General features: G+C 34.4%; 1 protein-coding gene across 1 annotated transcript; it reads right to left on the bottom strand.

Annotated features, from left to right (window-relative positions):
• Nucleotides 1-11: 11 nt before the first annotated feature.
• On the bottom strand, nt 12-2,146 carry LOC137648339 (trichohyalin-like). The gene is made up of 2 exons (XM_068381264.1): nt 1,381-2,146; nt 12-1,246 (listed from the first exon to the last, which is right to left on the bottom strand). The coding sequence occupies exons 1-2, from the start codon at nt 2,144-2,146 to the stop codon at nt 12-14; spliced, it is 2,001 nt and encodes a 666-aa protein (XP_068237365.1).
• Nucleotides 2,147-18,140: the final 15,994 nt, after the last annotated feature.

Raw genomic sequence — 18,140 nt, 5'->3', positions numbered from 1 at the left:
TTAAGTTCTGATCATGTTTTTATTAGCTCACATTCCTTCATAAACAATTCATCTTTCAGCTGACTTATTTCACTTACTTTATCTCTCTTAAGCTCCCTTTCTACCTCCAGTTCATGAATAATATTCTGTCTTTCTTCCAGAAGAATTTTATTTACCCTCTTTAATCGATTCATCTTTCTTTCTTCTATTGTCTGATCTTTTTTCTCTTTACTGTGCTGTCCTTCTTCCACAAGTTCACGAAGAATCTTCCCATTTGCTTCCATCTGAATTCGATTTTGTTCCTTCAAACGATTGATCTCCTTTCTTTCTTCAGACCTCAGAGCCTTTTGCTCTTTACTGGGCTCTCTTTCTTCCTCCAGTTCGCGAAGAATCTTCTCATATTCTTTCTCCAAACGATACATCTCATTTATTTCTTCAGACGCAAGATCTCCATTGCATTCCTCCTGCATCCGCCATCTTTGAACATCTTCCTGATGTCGGGTGAAGTCCCTCTGAAGATTTTGAAGTCCCGATAGGATTTTCTCATGTCCTCGCGTGTCAGGTGGTACTTCGTTGCATTTGTTGAAGTTTGTTAGGTGTCGTGGATCAAAACTGGCATCCAGCATATCCCGAAACGTTTTCTCTAGCTTTTTAGTCTTGTTTTTAAATTCAATATATATTTTATTATAAAGCTTTTCTAGTGTCATATCTAATTTCGACTTTTCCACCTCCTTGCTCCAGGAATCCTTTTCAGGACACACTTCTTCGGGACATTCTTCTTCAGGCTGGTCATCTTTTCTCACCTCATCTTTTTCTGATTCTACCTTTTTCGGGATTACGTCTATCAAAACGCCTATTTCCTTTGGTTCATTGAGCCCAATAGGCTGGTCTTGATTACCATTGGGCCGTTCATTCTGACACCAGCACTCCTGCAATTCGAGTACTGTTCTCTGGACGGCAGGTCCCCTGGCCCTTTTAAGGCAGTCCTGATGACATCCTAAATGGGCTCTCAGTGCCATATTATTTTGCTCTATCGGGATTTTTTCCAAATTATTTTTGATGTCATTCAATAGGTCCTGAACTATGTTACTCCTAAAGTCAAGATGCTTAAGTTTCTCTGTGCCAAAGAATTGCAACATTTCTGTTTCAAACGCATTTGTGTCGTAGTGTTCTTCTTTCGTCTCTTCGGGAACATACACTACACTTTCCACTTCAAACGTATCCTCCAAGTTTTGGTCAGTTGATTTCCGATAGTCCTCCGCTTCACCTAATAGGATGAACTCCAATTTAGGGTAATGGGGTTCTTTTTCGAAGTTTTGCAGGTTGGATCTTCTCTGACTTAGTAGGTCCCAATCTGTGTTTTCTATCTTTCTATCTTTGTGTTAAGATCATTGAAATTACTTTTATTTTCTAACTCGTCAAGTGAATGTTGCTTGTCGAGTTTGTTTGTCAGACATTCATGGCTTCCTCGAACTGTTTCGACAATTCCTCTGAGCTTGCTCTCTCTGGCGTTTGCGTCCGCGATAAGTCCTTCTTTTTCTAGAGATTCCAACATCCAATAATTAAGTTCTGATCTTGTTTTTATTAGCTCAAATTCCTTCATAAACAATTCATCTTTCAGCTGACTTATTTCACTTACTTTATCTCTCTTAAGCTCCCTTTCTACCTCCAGTTCATGAATAATATTCTGTCTTTCTTCCAGAAGAATTTTATTTACCCTCTTTAATCGATTCATCTTTCTTTCCTCTATTGTCTGATCTTTTTTCTCTTTACTGTGCTGTCCTTCTTCCACAAGTTCACGAAGAATCTTCCCATTTGCTTCCATCTGAATTCGATTTTGTTCCTTCAAACGATTGATCTCCTTTCTTTCTTTAGACCTCAGAGCCTTTTGCTCTTTACTGGGCTCTCTTTCTTCCTCCAGTTCGCGAAGAATCTTCTCATATTCTTTCTCCAAACGATACATCTCATTTATTTCTTCAGACGCAAGATCTCCATTGCATTCCTCCTGCATCCGCCATATTTGAACATCTTCCTGATGTCGGGTGAAGTCCCTCTGAAGATTTTGAAGTCCCGATAGGATTTTCTCATGTCCTCGCGTGTTAGGTGGTACTTCGTTGCATTTGTTGAAGTTTGTTAGGTGTCGTGGATCAAAACTGGCATCCAGCATATCCCGAAACGTTTTCTCTAGCTTTTAAGTCTTGTTTTTAAATTCAATATATATTTTATTATAAAGCTTTTCTAGTGCCATATCTAATTTCGACTTTTCCACCTCCTTGCTCCAGGAATCTTTTTTAGGACACACTTCTTCGGGACATTCTTCTTCAGGCTGGTCATCTTTTCCCACCTCATCTTTTTCTGATTCTAGCTTTTTCGGGATTACGTCTATCAAAACGCCTATTTCCTTTGGTTCATTGAGCCCAATAGGCTGGTCTTGATTACCATTGGGCCGTTCATTCTGACATCTGCACTGCTGAAATTCGAGCACTGCCTTCTGGAGGGCAGATCCCCTGCCCCTTTTGAGGCGGTCCTGATGACCAGCTAAATGTGCTCTCATTGGCAGATTCTTTTGGTTGATTGGTATAGTTTTTAAATCCTTCTGGATGGCAGTTAATAGGCTATGAACTGTGTTACTCCTATGGTCAAGATGGGCTAGCTTCACTGTAGACATTAATTGCAAGCGATCCAAGCTTGCGTTGTTATGTTCTTCCTGCTCTTCGGGAACACACACTACGCTTTTTACTTCAAAGTTATAGTTCGGATCAACATTAACAATATCTTCAAGTGTGTTCAAGTTTTGGTCGGTTAGTTTCTGATCACTTACCTTCTCATCGCACATCCCATCCATTCCCTGAAGATATAATTCCCTTTCCATGAGAATATTTTCCATTTTGTTTAGGGAATGTAAGATTCCTTGACTAGATGTTAAGTCCTCTTTTAGGTCTCCTCGCAATTTCAATTCCTCTATTGCGAATGGATTATCTTCCTGCTCATTATCCGTTTTACCTAAATCCTGAATATTTTTTTCTTGAAATTGTTCAACCCGTTTATCCTCGAAGAGAGAGAGATTCCTCTCTGTTATAAAAGATATCACTGTTCTGAACAGTGTAAATAACTGCATAATAACTCACGATTCAGCTATCATGGTGGCGATGGGTTTATTTCAAGTCTATGAACAGATTCCTGAATTCGACAGGAATATGTAGGGGGACTTGTCATAAACTTTTAGTCTCTCTTGATAGCTGAGTCGGTAGTGTCCCTGCCAGCATGGCTTCTAGCCGTAGAGGTGGTGGTTCGAATCCCCACCCGGCCAGAAGCTGTTACCATAAAATGAATTCCAAGTGGATATATATTCCCAAGATAGAATTCGGTATTAAATGCCATTCGTGGGTGATATTTACATATATATATATATATATATATATATATATATATATATATATATATATATATATATATATATATATATATATAGGAATGTTGTTCATGATCATGAGATTCAAACTTCATTGAGAATGCATCAATTTATGTTGTCACCTCAAGGCTTTCTATCTTCTTCTTCTTCTTCTTCTTCTTCTTCTTCTTCTTCTTCTTCTTCTTCTACCTTTATGTGGGGTCGATGTTTCTGGCCAGCGCTCTTCATCTACCTCTGTTCCACACTTCTTCACCGGTTATTAATCCCCTTGATCGAAGGTCACCCTTGATACAGTCCCCCCACCTTCGCTTTGGTCTGCCTCTCCTTCTCGTTCCCCGTACCTCCATTTCCATCACTCTCCTCCCAATATACTGTTCATCTGGTCTTTTCTATCTTTATATTCGATAAGTTGAATTCCCCGACTGAAGTCTGAATATAGCCCTCAAATGGCCCATCCTTGAAATTCAGTTCTCTTCTCTCATCTCGAAGAGTCAGCAGATAGCTAATGGAAATAGAATTGCAGTTTCCTCTTCCATTCCTCCATTCGAATGATAATAGATGATATTTTTTTCCATTGGAGTTCATTATAAACGTCTTTCAGCTTGGTTTTAATAAAGAAATTGAACAGGTGATTAGAGATAAAATGTGTAGAATGTGGCTGGCAGTATATACTTGAAAAATATCACCTTCCATTTAAATGGTAATATAAAATTTGAAGATATTTTCCCATAAGGAATCTAATCATTGGAGTTCATTATAAACGTCTTTCAGCTTGGGTGTAAGAAAGAAATTGAAGTCACTTAAAGATGAAAAGTGTAGGATGTTGTTGACCTTATATCATTAGTGTCATCATCATCATCATCTCTTACGCCTATTGATACAAAGGGCCTCGGTTAGATTTCGCCAGTAGTCTCTATCTTGAGCTTTTAAATCAATACTTTTCCATTCATCATCTCCCACTTCACGCTTCATAGTTCTCAGCCATGAAGGCCTGGGCCTTCCAACTCTTCTAGTGCCTTATGGAGCCCATTTGAAAGTTTGGTGAATTAATCTCTCCCGAGTAATCTCTCTTACAGTTTCATTTTTAATCATAAACAAGTACTTGAAAAATATTGTTTCGCCTTGAACGAAAACTGTCCAATTTTGGAGGGCCATAAACAGCGTGATCTTCTCTTCTCATTCCTTTTCTTTTTTTTCCTGGAAGATAAGATAAGGAATATTTTCCCTGTGACATTATGGGTCCTCCAGGAGTCTTTCATTTTTCGGGCTTCCGCCCGTAAATTTCTATATACTTGCGATTTTTGTTTTCATATACGTTTCTCCTGAGGTGTGGCAAGTTAATTCATTGACCCTTTCCCCATTTATTATTATTATTATTATTATCATTATTATTATTATTATTATTATTATTATTATTATTTTAATTATTATTATTATTATTATTATTATTATTATTATTATTATTATTACTATTATTATTATTACTATTATTATTATTATTATTATTATTATTATTACTATTTAAGCTACAACTCTAGTTGGAAAACGAAAATGCTATAAACCCAATGGCTCCAACAGGGAAACATAGCTCAGCGAGGAAAGGAAATAAGGAAATGAATAAACGAAATGAGAACCGATCAACAATTAAAATGAAATATTTATAAAAACAGTAACAACATCAAAACACATTTATAAACTATAAAATGACTTATGTCAGCCTGTTCAACATTGAAAAACATTTGCTGCAAGTTTGAACTTTTGAAGTCCTACCGAGTCAACTCCCCGATTAGGAGGCTCATTCCACAACTTGTTTTCTTAGAATTCCTATTACGTTCTGCTGGTGGAGAACTCTTATTAGTCTCTGAAAATATAAATCTACACCAGAAGTATTCGTAAAGGTTTAAAGGCCGCTCATGAATGGCGGAGGCAAGGGACAGTAACATTGCCCTATCAAGCAGGGCAATGCCCTAGAGACTGACCATATTACATAGAATCAGCACCCAAGCCCACTCTCCACCCAAGCTAAGATCAAGAAAAGTTTGGCAATGGCTACTGATGACTCCCCCCCCCCCCCCCATCCTTAGCTCACAAGGATTGTGAGGTTGCAACGACCAAAGGAACTAACGTGTTTGAGAGGGACTTGAACCCCAGTCCGGCGTTCACCAGTCAGGGACGTTACCACATCAGCCACCACAACCTAGCTGTATGCTGTAATCCTCCAAGCGAGAAGGTATGATTGGACATAGTCTGCACTGTTGATCTTATAACATCCTTAATGCATTATTCCGGTATCATCCTAAGACACGTCGTTCCATAATGGTAGGGAGCAGTTTCCTTATTGTTAAAGGATGCTGTCCATAGGATCGTGTTCCACCTTCCTTTAATCCTATTCACATCAAGAGCCCCCCCCCTCCCCCCACCCCCACCCAACCCCGTTAATGTGCAATTGTTCACCCGTGGGGTGTAGCCCTGCCGAAATTGTTAGAGTTGTAGCGATCATTACCACCGCCAACGAAGTTGGAGGGAGGTTATATTTTCACCCCTGTTTAAACGTGTGTGTGTTTGTTTGTGAACAGCTTCCTGGTCACGATTTTAATCGTATAGAAAATAAACGCAGGGATTAACTATTATGCAAAATTCTGGAAATGATTAAATTTTGGAAGGTCAAGGTCAATGGTTAAGGTTACGGTCAAGCAAAATGTTCAATTCACGTAATCAGCCATAAGTTTGGACATCGTTGTATAAGAGACTTCAAACTTGGTTCATATTTGAGTGTATGAAAAATCACGCCAATTGATGCATGTTAAGGTCAAAGGTCAAGGATGGACATAAGGTTGATAAATACGCTGCCGTGGCTGAGGTCTGCGCTCTACTTAGTGCCCCTCTAGATTACGTTGCATTATTATTCATTTGAATTAAATTTTGAACACGTGAATTCTGAATCGCCAAAAAAGCCGAATATAATTTATATCTTGCTTTAATAAATCTTATTAAGTTTCTATAGTTATAGTTAAAGTTTTTATAGTTTATATAGAAAATGTTTATTTCAGTGTTGTTACTGTTCTTAAAATATTTTATTTTTCCTTGTTTCCTTTTCTCACAGGGCTATTTTCTCTGTTGGGGCCTCTGGGCTTATAGCATCCTACTTTTCCAACTAGGGTTGTAGCTTGGCAAATAATAATAATAATAATAATAATAATAATAATAATAATAATAATGGCAGTATCAGTGTACCTACCTTTTCCTTGGTTTGCGTAAGGAAAAAAAAATTCATTAATTTAATTATGTTGAAAGCAAGAATAGTTGATTACATTAATTAATTGTTTTTAGGTGCAATTCATTCTTTAATGATTAGTTGACTTTGACGATTAATTTTCATCCCATTTACCTCATTCGATTCATTGAAGGGTTTGAAATTAGTTCCAATGACCGAATGGAATTAAAGCCTTTTTGATTTATGGAAAAGCCTCATTATCACTAATTAGAATATCCAAATATGTTAATATAACTTATTTGGAGCTGCTCGTATAAATCATATAGCTTGTGTTTTCTTTGTGAAATAATGATGCTTTCTCTCTCTCTCTCTCTCTCTCTCTCTCTCTCTCTCTCTCTCTCTCTCTCTCTCTCTCTCTCTCTGCGTACACTATATATATATATATATATATATATATATATATATATATATATATATATATATATATATATATATATATATATATATATATATATATATCATTATCTCCTACGCCTATTGACGCAAAGGGTCTCGGTTAGATTTCGCTCGTCGCGTATATATATATATATATATATATATATATATATATATATATATATATATATATATATATATATATATATACACTATATATATATATATATATATATATATATATATATATATATATATATATATATATATATATATATATATATATATATATATATGAGTGATTTTGCGCGCACTGAGTTCATATAAGGAATCAGGCTCAAACCATTGTCTTTGATATTTCATATTTTTCATGCTTTTCATTGTCATTGATATTTCATATTTTTCAAGCTTTTTATTCACATCATTTCCTAGATTTCCGTCTCCTCCTGATTTTGTATTTGTTTTTGCATGTATGCAAAACAAGGCTATGAAAGTGAGTGTGAATGAAAATACTGTTATAAAACAAAACTTTGTTTTTCTCATTTCACCCCTGTTGCTTCCAAGCATGAACACCACAAAATGGAGGAGGCATAATACATGTTCTCTTGAAATTCATATATTCATGTATCAAAAGAACTTATTCCCAAAAGAAGAACGGAAAGGAAGGAAAAATAAGAAGTTTCACGTGTGTAAAAGGCAGAAATCTCTTAGGGTTGTTGTGGCCTTATTGGTAACATACTCTGCCTGCTTATCCCTAGACGGGGGTTCAAGACCCATTCAAACTCGTTAGTTCCTTTGGTCGCTGTAGCCCTACCATCCTTGTGAGCCAAGGGTTTTGGGGGGTCCTATAAGTCTACCTGCCGAGTCATCAGCAGCCATTACCTGGCCCTCCCTCGTTCTAGCTTGGGTGGAGAGGGGGCTTGTGTGCTGATATGAATATATGGTCGGTCTCTTGGGCATTGTCCTTCTTGCTAGGGCAATTTAACTGTCCCTTGCTTCTGCCGTTCTTGAGTGGCTTTGAAACCATTAAAGATAGGTTACACTTTCGCAGGGGGCCAAGATTTATTTTGTTGAACTGCTCTCCCTGTGTCTAACACGGCGTTTTCCTTTGTAGTTCAGAGTTTAGCACAACGGAATAGTAAACTATCCTCATATTGTTCAATAACTCCTTGTGCGTTCTTCTTTACGAACTAACTCAATTGGATGATAATTTTTCTGCTCTCCAGGACGTCCTTAGTGTCTGGAGTACAAGTAGTGTTTTCCTAATTTCTCTCTCTCTCTCTCTCTCTCTCTCTCTCTCTCTCTCTCTCTCTCTCTCTCTCTCTCTCTCTTATTTATTGCTTAATAGGGTTTTGTGTTTTATACCAGATTCTTTTCTCGTTTTCCTTTAAATTCTGTCGCAAAAACAAAAAACAGAATATTTACAATTGTTTTGTTAAGGTTCCAGAGATTTTAATAATTCTCTCTCTCTCTCTCTCTCTCTCTCTCTCTCTCTCTCTCTCTCTCTCTCTCTCTCTCTCTCTAGGACTGGAATTCTCCCGCTCCCTAGACAAAGATGGTCCAGGAAACTTGTATAGACAGTGGCTTACCACTTGGTCACGAGGTAAGACAATGTCTATACAAGTTTCCTGGATAAGGGTTCGACTCTTGGCCGATCAGAAGCTGTTATCTTTGTGTGATTTCGCCTGGGGCTCTGATCCCTAGGTCGTTAAGAAAATCCAGACGTTAATGTATCAAAAATGTATGGCTTATTTGAATACACACACACACACACACACACACACATATATATATATGTATATATATATATATATATATATATATATATATATATATATATATATATATATATATATATATATATGTATATATATATACATATATATATATACATATATATATATATATATATATGTATATATATATATATATATATATATATATATATATATATATATATATATATATACATATATTAACCTATATACATATATATATATATGTATATATATATATATATATATATATATATATAAATAGATTCATAGATAGATAGATAGATAGATCGATAGAAGGATAAGGATATAAATGGGAAATAAGCCAATAGTAGATATAGTTTCAAAACTTTGTCCTGATTCGGAATTTTCCCGTTTTTGAATCCTTTATGTCTTAATAAAAGTTATCTTTAAGAGAAGATGTTATTGAAAGGCATGATTATTTTATGGCTCTATGAAAAGAAATGAAAGAAAGGGACTCATTCGAAGAGAATTATTTAAGATCAAAAGCTTCCTCGTTAGCGGGAAACTGATTGGGCAGTAAAAGGTTTTTTTTTTTTTTTTTTTTTTTTTTTTTTTTTTTTTTTTTTTTTCAACTGGAAAGTCGCAACTTTAATTAATACATAAAGGAATTCTTGTATAATGCCCACAATATAGAAAATTTTATCTATTCTTATTTGGCTCAAATGTATAAGATAGCTGTGCAATATGATTGGGCAACGTTTACTGTATTAGAAAAAAAAAAATAATCATCATCATTTACGTCTATTGACGCAAAGGACCTTAATTAGATTTCGCCAGTCATCTCTATCTTTTGCTTTTAGATCAATACCTCTCCATTCATCATCTACTTCACGCTTCATAGTCCTCAGCCATGTAGGCCTGGGTCTTCCAACTCTTCTAGTGCCTTGAGAAGCACAGTTACCAGTTTGGTGAACCAATCTCCCTTGGGGAGTGCGAAGAGCATGCCCAAACCATCTCCATCTACCCCTCACCATGATCTCATCCATATATGAAAATATACTTATTATAAATTAGTATTGCCTTTATTTTCTTGGCGCTGAAGTTGAGCTCAATTTCATCCCTCGTTTATTTATAAAAAAAAATACAAGATGGAGTCTAGCCGTTTATTGCTATTACTAGACAAGCTACAACCCTAGTTGGAAAAGCAAAATGCTATTAGCCCAAGGGCTCCAATAAGGAAAAATAGCCCAGGGAGGAAAGGAAACAAAAAAACAAATAAACGATATAAGAAATAATGAAGAATTAAAATTAAAATAAATTTGAAAATACATTAACAACACTAAAGCAGACAATTCACGTATAAACTATAAAAAGAGATTTATAAAGCCTATACACCATAAAAACATTTGCTGCAACTTTGAACTTTTGAATTTCCACCGATTCAACTACCCGATTAGGAAGATCATTCCACAACTTGGTCGCGGCTGGAATAAAACTCCTAGTATACTATGTAGTATTGTGCTTCTTAAGCATCAAATCAGTTAGTCGCAGTAATGCCCCAAATCAAACTGAATATGAAAATGAACGGAAGCAAAGAAGACGTCAAAATATCAGACACGGGATAAGATCACAAGACTGAATTTGATCAAATAAATGACTGAGAAGCTATTTTACGATCGCTATAAGTAAGCCATGGTATGACAATGAAACAATATCTTATAGATTTTGTAGATTTGAGAAAAAAGACCTCAGCATAATATTGGAAGTTAAATGGAAGGACAGAATTAGAAATGAAACTATAAGAGAGGTTACTCGAATGCCATATGAGGATGAGATCATGGTGAGGGGTAGATGGAGATGGTTTGGTCATGCTCCTCGCACTCCCCAAGATAGATTAGTTCATCAAACTTTCAACTGGGCTCCACAAGACACTAGAAGAGTCGGAAGACCCAGGCCTACATGGCTGAGGACTATGAAGCGTGAAGTAGGAGATGATGAATAGAGAAGTATCGATTTAAAAGCTCATGATAGAGACGAATGGCGAAATCTAGCTGAGGCCCTTTGCGTCAATAGGCGTAGGAGAGGATGATGATACAATATCACGACACGAGATACAATCCAAGAGATAAATAAACTCTCTCTCTCTCTCTCTCTCTCTCCTCTCTCTCTCTCTCTCTCTCTCTCTCTCTCTCTCTCTCTCTCTCTCTCTCTCTGTTTAAAGGAGAATTTAGAAACGTCTTGTACTAAATCCTAGCAAAGCTTCCGAGAAATTTTCCACCTCCGTTCCCACCTGGTTTAACTAAATAGATGCAACCTCCGGACTGAAAAGACGCTGAGGAATATTGCTCTGGAACTTAGAAATGTTACTCAGGAGTAGTGATATGAAAGAGAGCCAATTCAATCATGTTCTCATTATTATTATTACTTGCTAAGCTACAACCCTAGCTGGAAAAGCAGGATGCTATAAACCCAGGGGCTCCAACAGGGAAAATAGCCCAGTGAGGAAAGGAAACGAGGAAAAATAAAATATTTTAAGAGGATGAACAACATTAAAATAAGTAGCTCCTATATAAACTATAAAACTTTAATCAAACAAGAGGAAGAGTAATAAGATAGAATAATGGGTCAGTGAACCCTCAAGCAAGAACCGGTAGGTTTTTTACTGGAGAAATACAGAAAAACATTTTTGAAGTTAAATCCGGCTTGAATTTTGTTGGAGGCAACCAGCTTCTTTTCAATTGGTTTTGTCTCATTCAGGTCGCATGCGTTGTTAATCTTCTTTTTTTTATTATTGAAATCTTTGATAAAGGATTTTGGAAACAGCCCACACTCGCATTGACACTAGTTTTCACATAATTTTATTTTGACATTGCTAACTTGTACTTTATTATCATACTGTACTGTAATTGTTCAGTATTTACTTTTCTCTTGGTAAAGCAAGAAAAGACTCTCAAACTATGGTAAGCAGTTCTTTTAGGAGAAGGATACTCCAAAATAAAAACATTATTCCCTAGTCCTGGGTAGTGCCATAGCCTCTGTACCATGGCCTTGCACTCTCTTGAATTAGAGTTTTCTTGCTAGAGGGTACACTTGGGCATGCTTTTCTGTCTTGTTTCTCTTCGTCTTGTTTCGTTAAAGTTTTTTTTTTTTGTAATCTTTAGGGAATATTTCAACTGTTGTTACTGTTCTTAAGATATTATATTTTATTTGTTAATTACTTCTCTTATTTCCTTGTTTCTTTTCCTCACTGGGCTATTTTCCCTGTTGGAGCCTCTGGGCTTATAGCATCCTGCTTTTCTAACTATGGTTGTAGCTTAGCAAATAATAATAATAATAATAATAATAATAATAAGGAACTAGAATATATCTTAACTGCTTTTTCATGATGACGATAATAATAATAGCTAAGAGGGGCATTCAGTAGAGCGCAGACCTCCGCCGTGGCAGCTTATTTCTTGACCTTTTGCTCGACCTTGACCTTAAAATGTATTAATTGGCATGTATTTTCATGCACTCAAATATAAACCAAGTTTGAAGTCTCTGCGACAACTGTGTAGAAAATTATGGCTGATTACGGGAATTGGACATTTTTCTTGACCTTTGGCCTTGACCTTCCAAAATCAAATCATTTCCAGCTTTTTACATAACAGTTAATCCCTGCAAGTTTCATTACTCTACGAATAAAACTTGTGGTCAGAAAGCTGTTCACAAACAAACACGCACAGACACAAACGAGGGGTAAAAGATAACCTCCTTCCAACTTCGTTGGCGGAGGTAATCATGTGTTCTAGTGTGTCTATAAGGAAGCTCTGCCACTGTCTCTGATCGTAAGAAAAGATATCCTATATAACCTCCCCCTTTTGGAAGCATCTGATAGAAGTGGATATCAATAGGGGGTAAAACAAATCATCTTCCAAATACTTGCTTGGAAATATCTTATATAGACGACTCTGTAAATGATGACTCAAAATGCACGTTAGTAAATTAACACATAAGATTAATACTTTTAAAACCCCGTTTTTTGATAAGAGCAACAAGAAGGAATTGCTCGAAATGAATAATTGGTAGCATATATATATATATATATATATATATATATATATATATATATATATATGTATATATATATATATATATATATATATATATATATATATATATATATATATATATATATATATATATAATATACACACACGTATATAAATATATATATATACATATATATATATATATATATATATATATATATATATATATATATATATATATATATATATATATATATATATATATATATATATATATATATAATTGTAAGAAGTAAATGCTTACAGAATGTATAGACAGTTTATTAATGTACAGTATATCCTTTTAGTTTATGTAAATGCGAATCCTATAAATTCTCTCTCTCTCTCTCTCTCTCTCTCTCTCTCTCTCTCTCTCTCTCTCTCTCTCTCTCTCTCTCTCTCTCTCTCTTGGAATCATGAGATCGGTCATCGAATTCTCTGAAGCCTCGTGAAAAATAATTTAAGTATTAAAAAATCAATCCTAAATTTCTATTTCATTTCTAAGAATTTTAAGGTTTCGTTTATTAATCATTCTTGGTTATTTTGGAATATCAAAATCTTTTTCCTATATTAAAATTTTCCTCACCATAGCCTATATATTAACGTGTAATTCCAGTCGAGAAAAGTAAAAAAAGTGAAAATTACCCATTTTTACCCCTCTATCGCAGAATTCTGAAATGGGTTAGATACAATATTATTCATGATTCTGATTATACTATGTATGGGGCTCAAATTCTATACCAACTCAATGTGACGCAAAAATTGTTTCTCTGTCTGGCAACCAGATATGTATTTTAGTCAAGAAAAGTAAAAAAAGTGAAAATTACCCATTTTTATCCCTCAATCTGCTCAAAACTACACAGTGTTCTAGAAGTTTTATTTCACCTGTGACCAAGAAAATCAAACTATTGTTCTCTAGTCTTCTTGGGTAGTGCCTTAGCCTCTGTACCATGGTCTTCTAATGTCTTGGGTTAGAGTTCTCTTCATCTTGATTTGTTAAAGTTTTTATAGTTTATATAGGAAATATTTATTTTAATGTTGTTACTGTTCTTAAAATATTCTCTTTATCCTTGTTTCCTATCCTCACTGGGTTGCTTTCCCTGTTGGAGCCCCTGTGCTTATAGCATATCCTGCTTTTCCAACTAGGTCTGTAGCTTAGCAAGTAATAATAATAATAATAATAATAATAATAATAATAATAATAATAATAATAATAATAATTATTATTATTATTATTATTATTATTATTATTATTATTATTATTATTACTATTATTATTATTATTAAAAAAGGCAAAAAACTTGAAAAATGACAAAATTTATCGCCCAACCACCAGGCCTGCTTCCGGATGCAACATGCTGCCAAAATTACATTCGTATTGTTTTTAATTTGCTTTCATTCTTTCTTTATTCCACATTGTGAGCAAACCTAGGAATGAGATTTTTTTTTTCAATATCTGTGCAGTCATTTAAGCCCACAGTTCATTTGTCAACATTTGTGACTGATACAGTGATAGGTGTATTAGTATTTTGATTCGATTTTAAGATGAGTAATCTTTGTGCAAACAATATTTCCCTTAACCATTAACAAGTCTGAATGAAAAGGCATAGTGACAGTGTTGCAAGATGGGCTAGACTAAATATCCCTGCTTTGGTCTTGCAAAATTGGTTCATGGCTATCTCCTGAACTTGGGGTACATTCAACAATGGGAATACAGTAGGCCTATAGCATAAAAGAAATCTAGATACAAAACAAATATTTGTGAAGAAAAGGTTACGAATTTACTAAAAGAAAAACTTCCTATTTCTTTGAAAACCATTTTTTTTTCGTTAGTGTGAAGAAAGAAAAATAATATTTGATAATGAGTGACGATGGATATTTTAGAAAATATATATAAAGTTATGAAAAACGGACGTACATAATGTGTTGAATGCATGCCGATAACATAATTTTAATTATTTGTGGAGAAAATTCCAAATAAATAGTAAAATTATCTAACATGAAAACTGATTCTGTTGTTTTCAAGCTTCTTTATTGTCTAATAGGAATTCTTTGGGTCGGATTAAAAGCTTCGTTAATCCTTTGTTTGCCGGGAGGGATAATAGTTAATCTGCAACAACATAATAGTTAAACTGTCGATCTACTCCCACTCCCATCTGTTCAGAATTCGTGCCCTCATTAACAGAAACAATCTTTTTGCTATTTGTTATAGATTTTGTGTCTTCTCCAAATTTCATTTTACATATATCCTGCTTTTCATAAATATGAAAACTTCGAATAAAATTTCCCAATTGATTTTAGTATTTTTTTTTTTCCTTTTTACCCTCTTGAACTCAAAATTTCCCAAAAACGTTAATTTTCCCCCAACTGGCCACATTATGACTATCAGTGGTTAGGGCTATATATACACCAGAGTATTAGTACCCTCATTATTAGAACCAACTTTTCTACTATTTGTTAGAGATTTTGTAGCTTCTCGCATTTAAGTATCGTGCTTTTCATAAATGCGAAATCGAGTAAACTTTCTCTGTTGATTTCGAAGTTTTCTTCTCATTTTCCTAAAACAGGGAAATTTTCCTCTATTCTGTTTTAATGTTAATATTTTATTTTAATTGTTCATTACTTATGTCGTTTATTTTCATTTCCTTATTTCCCTACTAGGATCCTATCGAGACACTATACTATAACATCGTCTGTTATTATGACCTGGCCTTACTAATCGAGAAAGTTATTTACTGCTAGCCGAACATAACGCTATCCTCGGGTAGCTATCTCCGGATAGAAAGATTTCAGTACATTCGGTGGAGTGGACTGGAAGACCATCCTTGCTGGAAGAAAAGGAGGTTATCTGGAAGACTGGATTAGTCATAGCTCCATTCATCCTTTTAGAGTTCCTGTTTTTCTTGGCTAGAAGTACCATGTGGCACTCCAAGGGTATGGAGACATACTTGGAGAAGGAGCCACCCTTAGTAAGTGGGTCACAGGAGAGGAAGCTGGGAAACTAGATGGCGTCAGCTTAGAGAGAGAGAGAGAGAAGAGAGAGAGAGAGAGAGAGAGAGAGAGAGAGAGATTGTGTTTCTTCAAAATAGTCGGCCTTGTTCTGCGTAGGCATCTGCCATATGATGTGGTTTTCCAGTTGCTGTACGTAAGAGAGAGAGAGAGAGAGAGAGAGAGAGAGAGAGAGAGAGAGAGAGAGAGAGAGAGAGAGAGAGAGAGATTGTGTTTCTTCAAAATAGTCGCCTTATTTTGCGTAGGCATCTGCCATATGATGTGGTTTTCCAGTTGCAGTACGTAAGAGAGAGAGAGAGAGAGAGAGAGAGAGAGAGAGAGAGAGAGAGAGAGAGAGAGAGAGAGAGAGAGAGAGAGAGAGAGAGATACCTTCTATATCAAAGGATCATCTCTTAAAAATAGATTGATATATTATATATATGATCAAATATTTTTATTGTAGAATGCTGAGAGAGAGAGAGAGAGAGAGAGAGAGAGAGAGAGAGAGAGAAGAGAGAGAGAGAGAGAGAGAGAGAGAGAGAGAGGAGAGAGAGAGAGAGAGAGAAGTTTATTGACGTAACGTACATCATTTGTTAAGAGATAGACAGCTGTTCGTAATTATTGTGTAAAGAAATAAATACAAACAAACATTTTCATATGTTTGTTGATACATAAATAAAACTGTACATAAATCTCGCATTTAATCATACAGTTTGATTATCAATGTGTTTAGCGCATAAACTGTCTAGCCATAAATCGGTAAACAAACAAATAGAAATAGTTGTACATTAACATAATTTCTCCATCTTCAATTTGTACAGTTTGATGTACAGTCCACAAAGAACAGCTGTTGGAGAACAATCAGAGATTTGTCTTACACCATCGATGTTTTCAACTTTATCCAGCTCTGTTCTTGTCCTCATAAATTTCTCGTTCAAATGTTGATCTCTCCCTTACTTACTCTAATGAAATATTCACCTAAAGGATTGTTCAAAAAAGAGCTAAAGAATAAAACGCAGATCAACAGAAATTATACACTTAAAGGAATGTTCAAAAACAGGTAAGCAATAAAATAAAGATCAAGACAAAGATATACAATTAAAGGAATGTTCAAAAACAGGTAAGCAATAAAATAAAGATCAAGACAAAAATATACACTTAAAGGAATGTTCAAAATATACACCTAAAGGAATGCTCAAAAACAGGTAAACAAAAAATAAAGATCAAGACAAAAATATTCACTTAAAGGAATGTTCAAAATATACACCTAAAGTAATGCTCAAAAACAGGTAAACAAAAAATAAAGATCAAGACAAAAATGTACACCTAAAGGACTGTTCTAAAACAGGTAAGCAAAATAATAAAGATCAACACAAAAATATACAATTAAAGGATTATTAAGAAACAGGTAAGCAATAAAAATAAACATCAAGACGAAAATATACACTTGAAGGAATGTTAAAAAACAGGTAAGCAATAAAATAAAGATCAAGACAAAAATATATACTTAAAGGAATGTTCAAAAACAGGTAAGCATAAAATAAAGATCAAGACAAAAATATTCACTTAAAGGAATGTTCAAAAACAGGTAAGCAATAAAATAAAGGTGAACACAAAAATATACACGTAAAGGGCTGTTCAAAAACAGGTAAGCAAAAAAATAAAGATTATCACAAAATTATACAATTAAAGGATTGTTAAGAAACAGGAAAGCAAAAAATAAAGATCAATACAAAAATATACAACTAAAAGATTGTTCAAAAACAGGTAAGCAAAACAATCAAGATCAACACAAAAAATATACACCTGAAGGATTGTTTAAGACACAGGTAAGCAAAAAAAAATAAAGATCAACACAAAAATATATAACTAAAAGATTGTTCAAAAACAGGTAAGGAAAAAAAATAAAGATTATCACAAAAATATACACCTAAAGGACTGTTCAAAAACAGGTTAGCAAAAAAATTAAGATCAACACAATAATATACACTTAAAGGATTGTTCAAAAACACGTAAGTAAAGAAAATAAAGATCAGCACAAAAATATACACGTAAAGGACTATAAATAAAAAACAAATAAAGATCAACACAAAAATATATACGTAAAGGACTATATGAAAAAAACAACAAATAAAGATCTACACAAAAATATATACATAAAGGACTATAAAAAAAAACAAATAAAGATCAACACAAAAATATACACGTAAAGGACTATATAAAAAACAACAACAAATAAAGATCAACACAAAAACATACACGTAAAGGACTGTTCACTAAAAGAGCTAAGTAAAAAAAAATGC

The sequence above is a fragment of the Palaemon carinicauda genome, chromosome 10 (genome assembly GCF_036898095.1).
Source record: "Palaemon carinicauda isolate YSFRI2023 chromosome 10, ASM3689809v2, whole genome shotgun sequence".
In the NCBI taxonomy this organism is placed as follows: domain Eukaryota; kingdom Metazoa; phylum Arthropoda; class Malacostraca; order Decapoda; family Palaemonidae; genus Palaemon; species Palaemon carinicauda.
The sequence above is the reverse complement of the archived record's forward strand: the minus strand, read 5'-3'. Positions and strand labels throughout refer to the sequence as shown.

Excerpts from the sequence above, each read along its gene's own strand:
- LOC137648339 (XM_068381264.1), bottom strand. The coding sequence starts at position 2,146 with ATGCTGGATGCCAGTTTTGATCCACGACACCTAACAAACTTCAACAAA. Across the intron at positions 1,247-1,380 it reads TGACGAGTTAGAAAATAAAA|GTGAAGCGGAGGACTATCGG; the intron begins GTAATTTCAATG and ends TCATCCTATTAG.